General features: G+C 43.7%; 2 protein-coding genes across 3 annotated transcripts in view; both read right to left on the bottom strand.

Moving 5' to 3' along the window:
* Positions 1 to 5516: 5516 nt before the first annotated feature.
* Positions 5517 to 6093, bottom strand: LOC135704382 (transmembrane protein 234 homolog). Its single transcript, XM_065225818.1, has 2 exons — positions 5682 to 6093; positions 5517 to 5623 (listed from the first exon to the last, which is right to left on the bottom strand). The coding sequence occupies exons 1-2, from the start codon at positions 6076 to 6078 to the stop codon at positions 5556 to 5558; spliced, it is 465 nt and encodes a 154-aa protein (XP_065081890.1). The 5' UTR covers positions 6079 to 6093; the 3' UTR covers positions 5517 to 5555.
* A 645-nt stretch (positions 6094 to 6738) lies between these two features.
* The window catches only part of blo (bloated), a 115774-nt gene continuing 102020 nt past the window's right edge, over positions 6739 to 20492 (bottom strand). For both annotated transcript variants that reach the window (XM_065227009.1, XM_065227019.1), the window contains exons 3-11: positions 12769 to 13143; positions 9135 to 10941; positions 8833 to 9073; positions 8647 to 8775; positions 8302 to 8588; positions 8100 to 8241; positions 7747 to 8036; positions 7597 to 7688; positions 6739 to 7530 (exon numbers count right to left, since the gene is read on the bottom strand). In XM_065227009.1, coding sequence (XP_065083081.1) covers positions 7031 to 7530; positions 7597 to 7688; positions 7747 to 8036; positions 8100 to 8241; positions 8302 to 8588; positions 8647 to 8775; positions 8833 to 9073; positions 9135 to 10941; positions 12769 to 12931 — 3651 coding nt within the window. In that variant the 5' untranslated portion in view covers positions 12932 to 13143 and the 3' untranslated portion in view covers positions 6739 to 7030. The remainder of the gene's footprint in view (positions 7531 to 7596; positions 7689 to 7746; positions 8037 to 8099; positions 8242 to 8301; positions 8589 to 8646; positions 8776 to 8832; positions 9074 to 9134; positions 10942 to 12768; positions 13144 to 20492) is intronic.

A 20492-nucleotide genomic window follows, 5' to 3' on the forward strand; every position in this document is an offset into this window, starting at 1 on the left:
AGCGCCTTTCAAGTCCACACACAACTAAACAGCAGGATAACAGCTGTATAGAAGCGTTAAATGGATATGCAATAAGAGCTTGTCCCAACAGTCCCAACAGCCATAAGTAGCTGACTAAGTTCGTCAGATTTGCTTGTATAGGGATTGAATATAGGTTTCCTCATATCGTATAACGTTTGAATACAGCTTGAGGCTGTATACATGAAATGAGTTAAGCGTTTATATTGTGAAAATTGTTAGTTGGGTGAACTTCAGGGAAGATCTGTAAACTTTTTTGTCGGAAGTTCTGTGATCATTTTTCGGAAATTACGCGTTCTGTGAACTTTTCTTTAAGTTCAGAGCTTTTCGCCTAATGTTCAAAGAATTTCGCTTGAAGTTCAAAGAATTTCGCATGAAGTTCAGAGAATTCCACTGAATTTCAGAGTATTTCGATTGAAGTTCAGAGAACTTCCTTCTAAGATCAGAGAACTTCCCTTGAGTTCATATATTGCAAAGGACTCTTTAAAGCTCCTTCGGAGTACTTCTGCGATGTTCAAGGAATTTGCAAGCTCTAAAAAGTTTAGCGCACTTAAGAATTATTGTGTGAACTGCCCTGTGCGGCATAACAGTCCCATTAGCATTTTTGGCGATTATGAGTTATACATTGGAATCGATTGTCAAGTACCATCACTTTACAATGTATACGAAAAAAATCCTACGTTGTTCAGAAAATGTCGCGAAAAATAACAAAACTATGTTGTCCCATCCATAAGAGCCCATGGAGAAAAAAATCTTCAACAGCGTTTTTCTCAGCTTGCTGTTTTAACGAATGGGACAACTATGCTGAAAAGGGCAGTGAACATCAGAAAAATTCTTCGAACGTTAAAACTCGAGAACTTCTCCGAATTTTGTGAACTTCAAGTTTAATCTAGTGATCTTCAAATATCATGTCTAATACCCCGTACAGTTTCACTGGAAATCCTATGTATGAGTGCTCATTGCAAGATAGCCTATATTACATGATATCAGCTATAGTCTGAACGTACTTATAAGGTTGAGGTGGCGTGTTACTTCACCAGGACAGCGAGTCACCTCACATCTCACACCACGCAGAATAGGCCAGAAATTATAATCTCTACACTATACATATTTAGCCTCTCTGAAGTTTACAGGGAATTGGTAAGATTACTCGTAAGATTGTAAAACCGCTCTGAAGTAGGGCATACTTCATCAGAACGCATAGGAATTTAATTAGGAAGATTAACTGAAGTTCGCAGATCTTCTCTGAAGCTATGTGAACTTCCCTCTGAACTTCTATTATGTATGCAGACCAGTTTTGAGATGTTTAGTGTAATTTTGAGAAGTCTAGTGAAGTTATGTTCTCTAAATGAAGTTATGTTATGAAGTTGAGCTCATCTGAGATTTCCATAACTTCACTGAAATTTGTCAAATTTTTCTGCTTATTGCAGTTAGGTGAATAATGAGAAGCTAGATAATATGACGGAATTTATTGGAAGTGGATTGAACGATTGAACTTACCAAGGAAGTGGTTTTAGCTACTCGGTATGCAGAGGAAATTTGGTGAAGTTGGAATGTACGAGCTATGGGTGAATACTTGGGGCAAGACAGCTTTCGATCATGAGTATAATCGGAGTTAATTTTGAGTATCTATGAGTAACTTGTCTGACTAAGAATTTCAAAAGAGACGTGAGTATCCGAAGTATATCGTATCAACGCTGACGCTAACGCTAATGTGTTGATCGGAATTACATATACAATCCTTCTCAAGAGCAGTTGTTGTCGGCGTCGGTAAGATCACCGCTGGGATCGAAATCTAGTGACAGCAAGTTGAACGGGAACTTTATCGTAATTTTTCTGTGATTTAAGGAGCTTGTTGACCAATTTTGCTTACTGAGCAGAAAATTATGGAAAAATCGAGTCATTGTGAGTAAACTTTTCCTGTATATTGATTAAAGATCTGTTTTTTTTTCAGTTTTTACACATGGGAAGATAGAACTAGGGTTCCTTCTTCCTTTTCCTTTCTCCTACGGCCTTTTATTCCATTTTTTTTTTCTTTTCAGAAAGCGAGTAATGGCATATAGCCCAACCACTCGAGGAAAATGGAGCATCATATAACTTTTTTAGATTAGATGCTCCCAACGACCAATCATTTATAACAACGGAACGTGCGGTACGAGATCATCCATTTATTGGATTCTGAAGCATCGTGTTTAAATCTTTTTTTTTTAACATGCCCGATGTTTCTTAATCATCTTGCACCTTAAATGCTGCACAGTAAGCCTGGCCATTTTGGTATATTTTGCGCATCTCTGAGGTACACAATATACCAAATAGACAAGAGAAAGGATGGAGGTATATCTATCATTTTCCAGGATGCTTTCATGAACTAGCTGTGTTGGTGTAGGATTAGATTAGATTAGATAAGATTAGATTAGAAGAAATATGCAAAATATTGCGATGCACTCAAGATGCACTCAATTATTATTTTGCACGTAAATCGAATCAAAAGTGAAAGTCATTTGAAATGCTAGCTTCTAGCAAGGGTTGTAAGATAATAATTTGTAAGGTACAAATCCCTGCTGCCGAATTGTATTTGGTTTTCTCCGCCCATCTCTCCCTATGAGTATTTCTAGTCAAATCCCAACTTCTTTGGACTTGAAATCACATCACGAAAAACTTCGAAGGTCATCAATCCCTAGAAAGCAAAAGAGGCCTCGATAAAATCAATGTAACTTGGATCTTTTAAAAACTGAAAATTTAATATTGCCGTCTCATGAACATCATGCTATATTAAAGTTGATAATGTAACGCCAAATGCTAAATTTTCTCTTAATTGAAAATATTTAAACAAAACATTCTGTCAGACGGTGGTTGTTGCCAGAACTTCTTATGATGCAAAATACGAGACAGGTCTTCTGCTCGATTGGAATGACTTTAACAGATAATCGATTGTTCCAATTCTGACATGTCGTCTCTTTATAAATTCAGCCTCTTTAGTTCTACCTATTTCAATTATTGGTCTAGTACTCTTCTTCCGCCGGCAAAACAGAATTCACTCACTCGTTGAAATTTTCTACCTTATGCGAGAGAGAATGGCTGCATGCTCCCTAATTTTTATCCTCTCTTGGAGCTTACCGAATGGGGTATTACAATTTAATCAAGATTTTTGAGAATCTTAATTAAATTGCGTTTTATACTCGATGGAGCTTACAACCTCTATGTTACAACCAAGAATGAATAAGCTATTGAATGAATTCCAACAGCCTGTACGGGCAATGAGATCAACCCAAATTTGAGTTCAGTTTACTCATAATCGCAAAAAGTGCAGGAACTCAGTAAATTTCTGTGGAAAACATAAAAAATCTACCAGAAAATAAGGAAAATTGACGAAAATTTTACTCAGTCTAGGAGTAGTACCAATAGACTGAGAGAATCCACTTTACTTTTCTCATATTCGGGAATTTTTTTTCCTGAAAAACCGGAGAAAACATGAGGCCCATTTACTCATCGCTGAGCTCCTGCACGTTTGCGATTGATGAGTAAACTGAACTCAAATGAGGGTTGATCTAATTGGCCGTTTGGATTATTTCTGACAAACTTTTAACAATTGTTTGCAGCGAGGTTTGCAGACTTAAAATGCTGACTCCACCGTCTGAAATTATAAAACTAGAAAAATGCGACATATAATCATAACTCAATTAATGTAAATCAGGCATAACATTTGATAACGGCACAAAAGCATTTGTAAACAAACATTCTAAGGCCCTTTACACGCGAACTAAAGTACGCCCACGCAAACCAATACCACATACGGAAAGGTGATAGTTGCCCCTATGCGATGATGTTGTTGGTTTGCGTGGGCGTACTTTGGTTCGCGTGTAAAGGGCCTTTGAAGGTTTGTTTACAAATGCTTTTGTGCCGTTATCAAATGTTATGCCTGATTTGTAAACGGCCTATCAACCTTTGTAAACAATTTGTTACACACTAAGATTTTTTTACAGTATACTGTAATTTTTTACCAAATAAGGAACAGCTGAACATTCGGTAATTTTTTAATTTACAATCCGTTCTGTAAATTTTCTTCGCTTGTGGCCTGTCAAAATTTACTGACCTGGACTGTAAATTTTACTGAAAGATCGGTAAAGTTTACCATAGCGTTCAGTATAATTTTTCTAGTTTTATAATTTCAGACGGTGGAATCAGCATTTTAAGTCTGCAAACATCGCTGCAAACAATTGTTAAAAGTTTGTCAGAAATAAAAAAAAAACTCATACACGTTTCTACCTCATAATAATCAATTAGTCAATAATTTACAATTTTATGAGTAGATATAAGCATTAATGTCAACACGTGGATTTTATATCTGCCCGATAAAATTGCATAATATTGACTGCTTTTATATATACGTTCCTTTATTTGCATTCAAAATTCACGTACAAATTACAAATTAAACAAAACGGAATGTCACGTAAAAGTTACCAGTTGTCCAGTAGTTTTCACCCCGATTTCACGTAAGCAGTATGGGAAAATCAGGTCTTATTTACCTGACTAATCACGTAGATAATCGAAGCTGGATTTTGATCGGCTACGTGTAATTCCGGTAAAAGTTACGTGAAAAATAGGGTGGACGAAAACCACCTATGTTTTCACGTAAATCGGATTTGAAGATTTTTAGAAGTATACTAGAGCATCATCATTTTAGAAATTTTAAAATTATGAAGACTTTTTGACTGTCATTTATACTTAGTATAAAATTAAAACTACACGGCGAATGAGAACGACCCAAATTTGAGTTTAGTTCGCTCATAATCGCCAAAAGTACAGGAACTCAGCGATGAGTAAAATTTGTCTCATGGTTTCCTGTGGAAAACCTAAAAAATCTGCCGGAAAATGAGGGAATTGACGAAAATTTCATTCAGTCTCGGAGTAGTACCAATTGACTGAGTGAATCCAATCTTTACTTTTCTCAAATTCGGGAATTTTTCCCTGGAAAATCCTGGGAAAACATGAGGCAAATTTACTTATCGCTGAGTTCCTGCACTTTTGGCGATTATGAGTGAACTAAACTCAAATTTGGGTCGTTCTCATTCGCCGTGTATGATAGTGTAAAATTTAGTCTAAGAAGCGCAACCGGCGTATTTGAAAAATGTTTATTTTCAAATCTAATAATGAATTGTATAATTGTTTAGTGCATGTTAGTTGGACGTTACATTGTGTGGCGAAAAGGCAGTTTCTGTCCCCTGCGTGATGTATATGGAAAATCGAAGAGTGAACTATATTGTTAATATATTGTATTTGGTTTCAACCTGGATCGGTTATCAATGTTGAGTCTGCTGGTTTTCTGACTAACGACAGTTTGATCGTTTCTTTTTAAAACTTAACTCAGGTTCGCACTGACAAAATGGTGCACTGAGTTCTGCTAATAGTTTGGCGTTATCACAGTCCATTATACCACTATACATGTTACCAAAGTAAAACTACAGATTTCTACTTATTTCAACAAGCCGACTATTTATTTCAAAAACTTAAATCCTAACAATTTGGCCAAATCTCTATCACATAACCTTCTCGATACTGCAGAGTACCGTCCCAGCAATAACCAACACCATTCCAGTGTATGTTTCTAAAACAAAATTCAAATCTATGTTACTGAAAACAATCCAACGTCAAACCATACTTACTCGAACTGGTGCCCTGCTCGCCGAGCAGCCGTGCAGTTATGGCTGTAAACACGAACGTCAGCGAATTTGCCATCGGAACAATCAACGAAAGTTCCGTTCGCTGCAGGGCAAAGACGTAAACAACACTCCCGAACTGGTTCAGTGCTAGCGGGAGCAAATACTGCCACCGTGAGATCAGGAATTTGACCTCCAGCCAAATTTGTCTCCATTTGGTCGGCGATTTCAGATTGTTGTAGCCGAGACTTCCCCGCCGAATGAACGGATTCGTAGCACCCCAGAAGAGTGCCACCACGACGATCATCAGCAACGAGAGAGAATCTACTGCCGCCGTCGGTAGGGGAACATTTCCGAGGTCGCTATCGACTGCGGATGGGATGGCCGTTTGATCCGAAGGCATTTTCTTTCATTGTTTGTGATATTCCCAGAGGAGTTGGGTGGGAAATACCAAACTCTCGAGGATCGGAAACAACCGGTTTGTTTGTAAAAACAAAACAAAACAATCCAAACCAAATGATTTTGACGTTCATCGCTTCTCAAGAGGAACGCAATGGGAAGTGGAACGATTGAAACTTCAGTCACAGGGTGAACCGTGAAACTTGCTTGCTTTAGGCAAGGTGAATAAATCGGAGTCTAGTCGCAAATAATGAATAAAAACATTTGAATACCGAATCAACATGCATTCTACCGTGGACCCCCGGTAATCTGACCATTTTTAATCTGATCACTTTTTATTTTGAACCCCGCTGATTCGCACACCGTTCAAACTAAAATTTGCTCATAAGTCATTCAGTATATGGAATGGAGGAAAGCAAAATAAAACATTCCGAAACGAGACGCAGACGAGGACGCAGAATAAAAACAAAACAGCAAATAAGGCTACCATTTCTGATGTAAAAAAAAATGAACATAGTTAATATGCATGAAGTGCCGTTCAGATTAGCGCCCCCACGGTATTTCCAAGTCATGCAATATTTTTGAATTTTGATATAAGCAGAACCTATCATCGAATTTAAAAATCCGCAGAAAATGTGACAGAAATAAACAACCCAACCCAAGTATTGGGAAACTCGGTGAGCTTTATTCAAATTTTATTACTTTTTAGTACATTCATTATTTTCAATAGTAAAAAAAAATCTCTCAAAACAAACGTTAACATTTTTTGCAACATTTTTTCCCCTTTTGTTAAACAGAAATGTGACCACTTTAAAACTCCAGATCCAAACATCAATCATCACACGGCCGAATTTTTGCAGGCTTGAATAATTACTAATTTCATTGTGAAGCTAAAATGAGAAATGGTTAAAATTATTCCAGGGATTAGTAACTTCACGCCGATTCGCAGTTTGAGGTTAGATTCTCCGTTGTTTCTGAAGGGTGTTAGTCTTCGAGCTACCGGATGCCGGCCCGCTTTCCCGCGTTCTCCTAGGCAACGAATGTGTCTGATGGCCGCCGCCGCTGCCGGCTACTCTGCCATCCCCGTCGGACGTCCGATAGGATTTCCTCGAATTGTCAAACGATGAACTCTTGTCCGAATCCAGATCGTCCTTGCTGCCCGTTTGACTCCGTCGGGTCTTCTGCTTGGTGCGACTCAACGTCGACTGGCTGGAGGATCGATTCTTGATCGGTCGCGGTAGGGTTGAGATCGGTTTCACCACCTGTTGCTGCTGGTCGTTGTGGTAGTTGATTTCGTAGCCATCACGCATGTGCTTCGGTTTCCACGGAGCCAGAACCGAAACCGATCGTGAAACCGTACGGGTCATCGGTTGGACGTTTTTCGGGTTGTTCAACGATTCACGGGAGTACGCCATCCGGTGGGCGTTCGCAATGTGCGGGTGAGGAATGTCGCCAACTGAAAATGTGAGGAATGGTAAGATAACTGTATGCATTGGAGGAGAATAGCTGTTGAATAGCTCACCGGTGGTTGCGTGCAGGAATACCACGCTACGCTGGCTCTGCTGACTAGACTCACCCTCGGTGCCGGAACTGTCCTGAACGCGATCCATTTCCCTGTGAATTAGACATTAGGTTAGCCTAGCTCTACCATCAACCTCAGTCGACAACTCACCTGGTTAAGCTACCTCTCCGTTCGAAACTTCGAGCCGGCTTCTGCGGACCGGAAGGAGGTTTCCTATGTTGCTGTTCGCTGCGACTTCGACTGGATCGTTGATAACGCTCGGATTCCACGTGATCTACACTGTTTTCTCGCGAGCGGCTGTAGCTCTTGCGGTTAATGGTGCGATCCGGAGTGTATTCTCGGCTCATGCTGTGCTGCCGCCGTACCGGATTGCCACCAGGTGAAGGCGAGTGCATCCGATAGCTCGTCGAGTACTCGGAAATGTCATACAGGTCCTTTCTCTGTATTGAGAGCGGGAGATTACATGAATCAGAACTCTAAATTATCGGAGGGCCTGATCATACCTTAGATTCGTTTCGGTGCTCTTCTTCGTCCAGATTCTGCATCGACGTCGCACGGTTGCGGGTCTCTCTGATCTTTGGTGTCGCTTCCAAATCGTAAGCGCTCTGATATTTCTTATCCGCCTTCGTCAGCGAAGACTTGGAACTGGAAAACGAGACAACGGTAGAATTAGGAGGAATGCAGGCTGGATCTGCAATTACTTACCGACTAGGTCTACTGGGGGCATTGGCATACTCTGTATCGGTATCACCGAAGAACCGCAGGTTTTTCTGCTGCTTCGACCCACCGGAGGACGATTTGAGGTCACTTCCCAGCTGTGACTTGGAGTCGGACTTCTTGCGGGACAACCTATCGAATGACTTAAACCAGTCCGTACGGGAAGCTTTCGGCGTATCACTCGTTTTCGTGCTCTTGAACGACAGTGAACGCTTTGTCGTCGATGGGCTGGACTTTGGGGTTGACAACCGCCGGCGGTTGGCAATGTCTGGGACCTGTGGATTCGAGGATTGTTGACCAACATTTTAATGTAATTCAATAAGATCGTCTTACCTTGGAGTTGTATTGATCATCGAATCGCATCCTCTCATCGCTACGGATGCTACTCTGCCGGGAGTCCTTCTTGTCCGATTCACCCATCCTGACCAGTTTCTTCTTGGTGGAACTCATGAACTGCTTGACCTGGAAATTTAAACCTCGCTTTAGTTTACGATCAGTTGACCACCTCCGATGACTCACCTTAGCCAATCCACCGGTCTTTTTCTCCTGCTTCAACGAAGATTTCAACTCTTTCTGATAACCACGGCCCGAATCCGGATAGTCATCTAGCCGGGGATCGAACCGACTGCCGTCGTCTATGCTCCGTTCCCGGTAGGAATACATCCGCTTCGGCTTTCGGAGACAACTGTTAGTATGATTCCGTTCATGACGAAGAAAACTCTCGCTTGCATGTATGTTCTGGGCCAAGGTGAATTTCTTCCTGAAATCGACAATACAAATTTATTTGAAATCCTCAGATTACCAATTCTTATCCAACTCACCCCGTTGGATACTCGTTATTGAGCGAATCCTTTCGGAAGTCGTTCTCAATCCCGGAGTCTCCCTTGTCCATCACTTGCCCCGAGTGACTAGTCTCACCCAGGTTTCTGGAAAAGTTCTGCACCTCAGTCCGCTCCACGGATCCATCCCGTTCGAACGTAGTTCTCGTCGTCCGGATATCTTCCATGTTCTTGCTCGGGTACTTGATTCGCTCCACGTACTCTTCCGAGTACGGTCTTCCATCGCGGTTAACCACCGTCTTCGTGATGAATGATTCCACCTGCTGGTTCTTGGAATTCTTACGACGAATCAAGTCTTCCTCCACCGGTGGTGGTGACAGAGTGCTCCTTCGCACCGGTGAAGCACTGGCCATCCGATCAACGCTTCTCCGCGCAGTGCTATTTTGCAGGTAACTCTCGTAGTGGGAAGCGCTGCCCCGTCTAACCACATCTCGATCGGGTGAGCCCTTGTCCAGCACTTCCCTCGAGCCGATGCGGTTGCGAATTCTTGACTCCAGAATCTCTCGCCGTTGACTGAGTTCGTGAAACTCGGGGAAGTACTCCTTGCCATCGGCCTGGCCACGGTAGTTGGCGCTGAAGTTGTGATTTGCAACGTACGACGGCGGAGTGTACTTGACGGTTGGAGTGATGTGATCTTCGTCGGAATTGGTGAAGGAATCCGTCACCGCCGTCGCCGTCGTCTGGTGGGTGGTCTTGAGGTAGGAGGTTGAGAAGCGTTTGCTGTAGTCTATGCCCAAGCCTTCGTCTTCGTCGCTGTTGTAGGGTTTCAGTTTGGTCCGAGGAAAGTTGTCCGTCTCGTCCAGGGTGTACTTGGGAAGTGGAGGACTCGGACGTTTCATGGTGAGGTACTCCTTGGTGGCCATCCTGTCGGTGAGGTCGTCGTGTGGACTACATTTCTTGACGTCTTCGTCGCTGGTGTTGGCTAGGTATTGATTGCGGACGGTGTGCTTTTCCTTGCTATCATTGTTGCACACGACCTGGGCGTAGACGATGGGTTCGCTTGGGCGAGTGTACGAGAAGCCGTCGCGAACGATCTGTGCTGGTGGCGGAGAGGTGTGTCGTTCGGTGGAAAGGCGTTTGACGATGTTCTCGACGGTTACGCCTTTGGTGAGGTTGGGCTTGTCCGGTGGTTGTTGGGAGCTGTGCAGGCGTTCTTGGGATTTGGAGTTGTGTCGCAGCAGGGCGATGGTTTCCATTACGGGCTTGGACGCGGGTCGGTTTGGGAAGATATCCAAGTCCTGACTGGCTAGGAAACTGTGGATCCCGGTCGGATGCTTCTGTTGAGTGTACGCGGTAAGTGGATCTACGGGTTTGGTGTACTCCACGGGGGAAGCTTCAATGATCGGTGTTAGTGGATCATTTTTCAGCTCCTGGGTGTTTCTTCGAGGGATTCGACGAGGAGTTCTCACTTGACGGTTTTGACCAACATCACTCTTGCTACGGCTGACGGTGATGCGGGGCTTGTCTTCGGCTGGTGGCTTCACAGATCCGGATCCGTCATGCCTGGTCTTGTTGAACAAGCTCAGCAGATTCTTCTGAGGTTTCTTCGAGGAAGCGTCACTGGAACTTCGGTTGACGGTGGCCTTTCCACGGGACTTCCTCGACGGGAGCGAGTTGAACTTGTCGTCCTTTCCGTTGGTGCTGCTGCTATGGGATCGAGCCCGATCTAGGCGATCCGCTTGGGCTAGAACGAATTCGGCCTCCTTGCGGAGGGCTTCCGGAGATAGCTTCTGCGCTTCCTTGCGGACGTTCGAATTGGTAGGGAAGGTTCGCGGTTCCGAACGTGATCCTGTGGGAGGGGGAATGATAGAAAGCTGTTAGCCTTGGTAAGGAATGGATTAGAGTGATAAAATTAGGCATCAGTTCTAGATTAGCATTCACCAGCACATTCCGAAACAGGTTTAAGCGGTCTAATTTATGACGTTCACAAGTAATTCTTGGAAATCGTAACAATTTATGCAAAGCAACCCGGACCTGTAGGATCCTCCAGCACCGGAGCAGCGGTCCAAGTAGGCACTTGGCCGTAATTTACGAGCTACGTGTTTCTGTAAGGCTCATTTGACCGTCAACGCATACTACCACCGGCTGCACCGGGTTATTATTTATGCATCTGTACAAGTGGCTCTACTCAACAACAATAACAAAAACAACAAAGTGATCGTTCTGTGCAAGTTAAGTAGCACTTGTTTGTTTTGCTTCTCTCCTTCAAAAGCGGAGAAAAGGTAGCACCAACAGCAGCTCCGAAGGAAAGTGCTGTTTATGTTCGAAAAGTGTGCCCTCCGTGGGAGTACCCTCGAGAAGAACGCTCGCACGGGGTCGCGCTGCTCCAACATAAATGGATGTGGCATAAATCAGCACCGGCCTACTGCTGTTTGCGGCTCAGCGCACCACTTAAATGATTGCTTGTTCGCACCGCCAACTATGCCTTATGCTAAACGGAGCAGCATGATTCGGAACACACCAAGCCAAAGCGCGCGAGAGAGAGCAAGATTGTTTCGAACCTTCCGACACCTCCCAGGCGTGCACTTGGGCTGGGAAAATCAATTTCACGGATGACGTTAATAAATTGGATTAAGGTTGGATAAATCATAGCGTTGAAACATTGTTGCCCGATTCCCTAGCATCCTGAACGAAGTTCTGAACTCCCGTCAGACAAATCGGGTCGAATCAACAACCCAGTTTAACCTAAACATGCCACCTACACCACCGCAGCAATAACTTCCGCACGCGTGTTGAATCACGGAACTCCTATCCGACAGCACGGCATTCCGTCTCGACGAGACCGCCAAGATCTTCCTACTTAACTTACATAAGATCAAGATCATTCTTTGACCGTCCGGCTCCGCTCATTTCCCATTCTGTAGCAGCGGTGGTGCGGCCGCCCACGAAAACTGTATCATGCGCATTTTGATTCGCTTTAGCATGGCCTGCTGCTACGCGGCGGTAAACCTCCGCAGATTTCACAAGAGTATCTACCTATCTCAAGGCTTCACCATCATGACGTCGCCGCTCGGCCTACTGAGTTGGTGAATTAGAATTCTTTTCTCCCGATGACATGTGCTATTTGTTGTTGTCGTCGTCGCGGTGAACAAGTTTTATAGTGCTAGATTCTTGCTCGGCTATGTAAATTTGCATCTTCTTTCGGATGTGTGGGCCTGACACAGTTCCACGCATTTTTTTTTATCTAGCATCGTTGTTCCGGGGACGGCCTGCATATGTGAGCGAGTGACGTAAGGCGGTTGTTAATTGTCAAGTGTGTGTCACGCGTTAGCCCCAACTGTGCTAAAATGTGTTGTGAGGCATTTCCGCACTGATTCACAGCTTGCACGTTCTGACGGGAGTTACAATTACAGTGATTAGTTTCACAGTTAATTACTAGGATCAATGTTAATACATCGCCATTAGTTAAGCGCCAAAACGGAACGGAATATTAGTGTGAGTGTGCGCGGGTGTGGGTGTGCAACTAGGAAGCACCGTTCGTGTGGTGTAAATCATTCCATTAGTCGGTTAGCGTGCAGTTCAAAACAAGTGATTATTTACGATCGTGACGGATGCGTGTGACCTTTTTGAACACATAAAGCAACACAAGCAATAGCAATTGAAAATTTTGACAAACCAATTCTTTTGACATGCACGTCCCGATTGAAGGACACGGTACGCGGCGGCACTTGGGGACCAGCAGTGGCAGCAGCAGCAGCAGCAGCGGTGGCTTTCGAGTTCGAGTTGGTCGAAGCGGCTAGCGAAGGAATCGGCAGGATCGGGTGGGCAACATCCGTCATTCTACTGGTGCGACTACTACGACACCAAAGCTAGAAGAAGGCGTACGGCGGCAAGGTTCCATCTACTCATAGCGGTAAATTTTTGCAGGGTCGATATATAGGCTTATAATATACTACGACTACGACTACAATCGGCTTGAACTCATTTAAGCAGACAAAATGAACTAAACTACGGTAGTCAATAGCACACAGCTAAGAACTGCATCTAAAGTCTGCACGGGGGATAGAAAAGATTTTGAACATCAATTCCGAGAACTTTGGTGCATGGGTTTAAATTAGGGAAAGCGTGTGTTAAACTACGGCTGTACTATGTGCAAACTATCGGTCAAATTATCAGATCGCATTACTTTTTTTATAGGTTGAATACTTACTGATACGCTGACAGTCTTATGGGTTTGGGAGGACTCTTTGGGTGCACAAAGTCGAATTTTACAGTCATTAATTTTCATTATCTTCAAACCAAACCTCTGATTAATTTAATCCTTTGTTTGTATCTTGGGGTCAATATGACCCCAGGCAATTTTTACAATCTTGATAACCATCGTGGTGGCCTTCTTTGGACTGGACGGGCTACATTGGACACATTCAAACTTGTTGAATCAAATGAAGTAGATTAAAGAATCGATTAATTTTGCATACCAAAGGGTGTAGTCACTCTACACACTTATTTTACGCAAACTTTTTTCTCAGTGTGCCTCACGTATATTGACCTTTTTGACGTTTAATGATCTTTCTCTATCTAGCACACATGGATGAATGAACGGTTTGTTTTCCCACTAATCTGTTTCCCTCTTGCTCACACTCGTTCAATTTAAATGGTGCAGTAGTGTGCGCCGATTAAACGTCAAAAGCTCTATTGTGAATATTGGCTTGTTATGTTGAGATTGACCAGGGTGGCCATACCTACCGATTTATCGGTAGTCCTACCGATTTTCGGGATGCCTACCGATTCACAGGCGAAAGGTTCAAAACCAGGGTCCTGGCTGGCGGCCATGTTTTTGGTGCTTTCATCTGCTCTTGTCTTTCTGCTTACAACACGATTTTGCGTCCTTTCCCTTTTTTGTATAGGTCAGGCGTGGCCCGTGATCTTGCCTACTATCAAACGTATAGGATTGATATGGGGTTGCCAGTCCCCTGTTCAAAACTACCGATTTTTCCCTTTTCCTACCGAGAATCACAGATTTTTAGTAATGCCAAATGTTGAATACCTATGTTTTGTTTTCCGACTATAGTCAATCAATTTGATCGAACGCGATACGTTTTGCAACTTAAATCCAAACGGATGAGTTTGTTTACGTTTAATCTAGTGTCGGTGTATTTGGGGGAGAGGTAGCTCATCGATTCTTCCGGTTCGCCTCCTAGCATCGTGCTATAAGGTACCAGGCGATAACCAGGGTAGTTGATCGATAACTCGATGACGTCATTTCGTTGGCGTCTGCAATGGGAAATTCTCATAGCAGGCGTTGACGATGGGACGTTATCGAGTTGTTGAATAGCAACTATCGTGGTAACTCACCGATTACCTGTCGATCTGCCAAATTTGGAAAGACGTCTGCATTGAATTGTCTCATATAATAATATTCCGCCCACTATATCACAAGAAATTGCGAGTAGCTGAGTGGAATGGAGATAAGTTAAGCATTGGGTACAGGACCAAGTCTCCCCTGGGTGGTGCCAAAAGATGAGCGCAATAGAATCATCAAGTTGCCATAAGGCACGGAATGAGACTATTGCATGGCTGGGTAATCAAAGTCTTCCATTCGTTAGTCATTTCAGGTGGATTAGAACAGGTTTAGGTTTAGGGTGGGCGTTGGCCAGATTTGGATTTTTCAGATGTAATCCTGGATAGGACCCTGTCATTGAACGTCGGGTGAAAGTGAAACTTAATGAAGGCCTAGTACTTTTTCGTAGTTTTTAGTTTTAGGATTTGAAAGATCGTCGGTTACAGTGGCCTGCTTACTGAGCAGAAAAACGCAGTCCCAGGTCCTTACATATCAAAGATATTTATGGTAAAATCGCTTGTGTATCGTGTATTTTGCGAAACTCGTTGCTGTCGTTGGTTCCGGGTTTGAATGGATACACAAATTTGAGCAACGGTATTATGTGATATGAGGGGCTCGGTGGCCTTAGAGCAACCGTTTTCGCTTACTGAGCAGAACATCATGAGTCTAATCTCAGGCCCATCCACATTCAAGATTCGTCAATCGTTTTATAAATTATATTACTACATGGTAATAACAGCAACTCGGTGATTAAAAAGGTGCTCGTATGCCTAGTGGCAAACGTTTTTGCTTACTGAGCAGAAGACCGTGGGTTTAGTCCCAAGCTCCTTCGCGTTATATGATCGTTAGGACATCAATTCAGCTTATCGTTTACCAAAACGAACCCTGCTGCAAACCCAACCCTCTTATCCAACATCCCAGTGATTCCTCGTGGAAGTGCAGAGGTGTTCTCGGCTTCCATCAAAGCGAGTGTCATGTCAACACAATCCTTCCCATTCCTTTCTTGACCTGTGTTCGGGCGCGGCCGGCGCTGGTATTGCCTAATTTAAGATCACCAGTTTTTACACATTGAGGATGATTGCTAGTCCCAAGCATCGTCTATTGGTTCTCTGTGTAATTACAGCTGATCTGGCAGTAACAGAGTAGGAACCGTGGGCGGTCAATCAAGCTCAAGCTCAAGCTCAAGCAAGCTTAATCTAGTGTCGGTGTATAATGAGTCACCCCAAGAGTGAAGCCAAGTCTACCTATTGAACTGTCAAACCGGCTACCTATCGTGCAAAGTAAACAAGCATTACGATGCTATGAAAGGTCCGCGAAAGGTATTGAAATTAAATATAAAATAAAATCGAAGAAATGATCATAAACACGCAGTGAGCATTACATTTGTCATGCGATACGGTTTGTAATGGTCAGTACTGAGAATTTCTACTACTTTTCGTTAAGGTAAATTGACAAAATCACTAATTTAATGATGTACTACAGTCATTACTTTTTTTCCTTGCTAGAAGTCATTTGAAGTTGATGTAGAAGTCGTCTGTTGCCAAGTGAAAAGAAAGGGAATCTTTCGAAAACCGTGATGCGAGTTCAACTGTTTTTCTCTTGGCGTGACTCATTATACACCGACTCTAGTTTAATCGACTTTCTCTGTCTGTCTCCTAGAGGATATGCTTTTTTTCTGTTTCTCCTTTTTTGGTTTTGGGAAGATTCCCTTTCTTTTCACTTGGCAACAGAGGACTTCTACATCAACTTCAAATGACTTCTAGCGAGAAAAAATAGCGGCTGTAGTAAATTATTAGAACAGTGGTTTTCTCAAATTATCTTAAGAAAAAATAGTATATATTCTCATTACTGATCATTATCAAACGAATCCCATGAAAATTTAATGCTAACTGCGTGTTTATGATCATTTCTTCGTGGACCTTTCATAGCATCGTATTGTTTGTTTACTTGTGCATTTTTGAAGGCTCAATATTCTTTGTTGAGAGGTGGAAGCAGTACTATCAACCGGGGAAACTAACGATTTTAAAATGACTCACTAACCGGCGCCGGTGATGTATTGGTAAGCGCGATTACTTCTCACCACAGCAGGCCTGGGTTCAATCCCAGTCATGGGTTCATGAGTTGATGGGTCGATAGGTAGAGTCCAGCTGTGGGAGCTGCCTCCCTGGCGTCGGTTAAAGCCCTACAGTAAAAGTATGGACGACTGTCACCACAAAACTGGAAAAGCTGTTCCAATCGAGCAAAGCGGTGCATTTTGACGGTTCGATTGGAACAACTTTTGACAGACGTCCATACTTTTACTGTAGGGCTTGAGCGTCGGTAGCATTGGTGCTCAGCACGGAAAACAAGATCGACGGAAAACAATATCGACAGAAAACAAATCAAAGGAAAAAAGATCCCAAGCAAATCGATTAACGTACCCCATTCTAGTCGAAATTCTATTACTACACTATGTTTGTTTTGATTCGCTATGAAAGTTTGACAGATGAAAAGAGCGGTTCGCGGATTTTCCTATGTTTGGGGGGAGGGGGGGGGGGGGTGCATCGAATAGCTTGAGACCGATGAGAGTACCAGACCTGAGCCAAAAAGTTGAAAACGTTTCGGGACCTTCCGGTCTTAGAGTTACCTCTATGGTACTCATTGGCGTAGCTAGACAATGTATCTGGAGGGGGCCGAGATAATTCTGGAGGGGGCCTAGATAATTCTAGAGAGGGACTAGATGGTACTATGACGAGAACCTTAACGGTAATGCAGCAGAAAACGAAGGTGGCACGGCACCAGACCTAGGAGCACGCACAGATGTCGTCTTCTGTGTACCAGCCCTGCGTACCGGCCCTGATCTCCAGGAAGTTAAGCGAGGTTTTAAAATACGGTGGTTAAGCTGAACTAATTTCCAAGATTTGGGTGGTGGAAATATTACCGGAGGAGTGGATGGAAAGTGTCGTATGCCCGATCGCGACAAGTTAGCTGGCTGCAACTACCGCGCGATCACACTGCTGAGCGCCACTTACAAGGTAAAGGCTGATTACAAGTAAATTGGTACGCCCCTCGCGCACCGCTAGCATGCCTCTGGTGTTGGGAATCGAAAATCTTTGACAGTGGTTTGTTTACACTTCAATAGAGAACAACGGGTGCAAGTTTGATCAAAGTAGTCGATCGCGTTCAGAAATAACATCAAATGGAACTCGGAAGCAGAAAAAAATATTGTGCACAAATACCTGGAAAATCCGTAGTGGTCCAATTCCATGCTGGCTAAAGTGCTGAAAATGCCGAACACAACAGTTTGTCGAGGGCTCAAAACCTACAAGGAAACCCTGAGTGTGGAAAGGAATCAGTGGACCTACGAAAAAACTAAAACCAGGGGTCGCCAACCCGGGTCTTTCGATCCGAGATATGGCCAGAAGGTACAACGCCAACTTTCAAACGGAGCGGAACATCCTTGCCAAGGAAGGATACAAGTCGTACAAAGCCAGTAAACATCCGAACTGGCACATGAAGCAGAATTCCGTGGCCGAAAAGCGTGCAAGGCTCTTGTACGACCGTGTTTTGACGAAGCACAAGGGCTGCACTTTGATCGATGACAAAACATACGTCAAACTCGATTTTAAGCAGCTTCCCGTTTAAAAGTTTTACATCGCGACTGGACGTGGGAATGTTCCGGGAAGATTCAAGTTCATGTTTGCCAACAAGTTCGCGAAGAAGACCATGATTTGGGAAGCGATTTGCAGTTCACAGTCACATCCTCGACGATGACATCCCAAGTTTACATCGAAGAATGCCTGAAAAAGCGTTAATTCGCAAGCATAGGGGCAAAGTCATCTTTTGGCCCGATTTGGTCAGCTGGCACTACTCCAAGATGGTTCTGGAGTGGTATGCTGCCAACAAGGTCCATTGTGTCCTCAAACTAATGAATCCTACGAATTTCCTAGAATTAAGACCAATCAAAAAATACTGGGCAATTTCAAAGCACCAACTTCGACGAAGCGGTGGGGCAGTCAGGGACATCCAGCAAATGCGGGCAAAATGGAAGAAATGCACAGATTGCGTGTTCGTTTCCACTGTGCGGGTGTTGATGAACTCCATCAAGAGGAAGGTTCGAGATTTCGTTCGAACTGGAGAAATGTAACCATCTAATGCTGTAACTTTGTAGTTTTAATAAAAGTACTGTGAAGCAATCATTAATGGACTTTTTAAACTTATTGAATCACGCACGATTTGCAGGTCTTTTTGTGCGTACCAATTTACTTTTAGTCAGTCTTTACTCTCCCAAATTCAATGCCGTCCCCTATAACTATTCAGCAGAAATGCCGCGAATACAACGTGCCCACATTTCATTTGTTCATCTATTTCAAATCCGCAAACGACACAATCGATCGAGATCAGCTATGGCAGATTATGTACTAGTACGGATTTCCGGATAAACTGACGCGATTGATCAAGGCGACGATGGATCGAGTGATGTGCGTTGTTCGAGTATCGAGGACACTATCGAGTCCCTTTGAATCTCGAAAGGGGTTACGGCAAGGTGATGGAATTTCGTGTCTGCTATTAAACATCGCATTAGAAGGTATGATAAGAAGAGCTATGATAGATACGATCTTCAGGAATTCCATCCAGCTTCTTGGCTTCGCCGATGACATTGACATCATGGCACGGAACTTTGAGACGATGGCGCAAACGTACATCAGACTGAAGGCTGAAGCCATCAACGCATCGAAGACAAAACACATGAGAGGAAGAGGTTCTAGGGAAGACAATGTTAGCCTCCCACCCCGAATTCAGATTGACGGTGATGAAATCGAGGTGGTCGACGAGTCCGTGTATTTGGGTTCACTGGTGACCGCCGGAAATGATACCAGCAGAGAAATGCTAAGACCCATCATGGCCGGGAATCGGGCTTACTTTGGACTCCGGAGGACACTCCGGTCGTATAAAATTCGTCACCACATGAAGTTTACTATCTACAAGACGCTGATTAGACCGGTGGCCTCTACGGGCACGAGACCTAGACTATGCTCGTGGAGAACCAACCTTGGTGTTTTAGAACGGAAGGTGTTGCGTACCATCCACGGTGTACACTTATATTTTTTGCCGAGATGGGCACCGCCGAACAGCTCGGCATTTTATTTTGCTGGATCTCAGGGAAAAACTTGCCGAGATTCAGCGCACAAACGGAAATTTTGCTGAGATCTCAGCTAACAAACATAAATTTTGCTGAGATCTCAGTAAACATAAATGCCGAGCCTGCTCGGTGGTACTAATCTTGGCACAAAATCTAAGTGTGTGACGGATGACGGAACGTGGAAAGGCGACTGGACCATGAATTGCACCAGCTGCTGGGAGCCGAGATGCAAAATATCATGACTCTCACGTGACACTCGTCTACGTATCAACCGACTATCGCTGACAGAACGTTTTGTCACGCAATGAGAGGTAAAACCATGGCAAATAACAATCACCAGTAATGGTCGCTGCTCACAAGCAAAACGTTACACTCGCTGCTGATGATGGAAAGCACAACGAAACCAGTGAAGACCTCTGCAGTACGATCATGAGAAAAAGCGAAACGACAGAAGAAAATCAAAACAATGCCTACGCATTCCACGTTCGTCTCGGCAGGCGCGACTGTGTGAGTTACAAACAAAGCAGGCAACATTAAACGGAAGCTGTTGAGCTCACTCATCAACACACTCACATAAGCAAGCAAAGCAGCAACTGCTTCAAAATGAGCACATATGAGTGTCATGATTGTCGGGAATGACCAGATCGGTGATGGATCACATCTGAAGACGACATTCACCAGTTGCTTTTTACTTCTTTCGTGAACTTAATGGAAGGTAATGGAGAGAGCTTCGACGAGCACATTGATAGGAATGTACAAAGCGTTACTACCATCAGCTGTTTGACGATCGTGATTGTGATAGGTCGCAACTCTGGCTGGGAGAACCATCCATCATCCACTCTGTGGACTGGGCACGTCGTGAGAATGCCGGACGACGACCAGTGAAATGCCGGACGAGAACCAGTGAAAATGGTTCTCGAAAGCGACCCAACAGGAA

This window comes from Ochlerotatus camptorhynchus, unplaced genomic scaffold (genome assembly GCF_037179485.1).
Source record: "Ochlerotatus camptorhynchus isolate MF236.1 unplaced genomic scaffold, CSIRO-AGI_Acam_v1.1 ptg000022l, whole genome shotgun sequence".
Lineage (NCBI taxonomy): Eukaryota > Metazoa > Arthropoda > Insecta > Diptera > Culicidae > Ochlerotatus > Ochlerotatus camptorhynchus.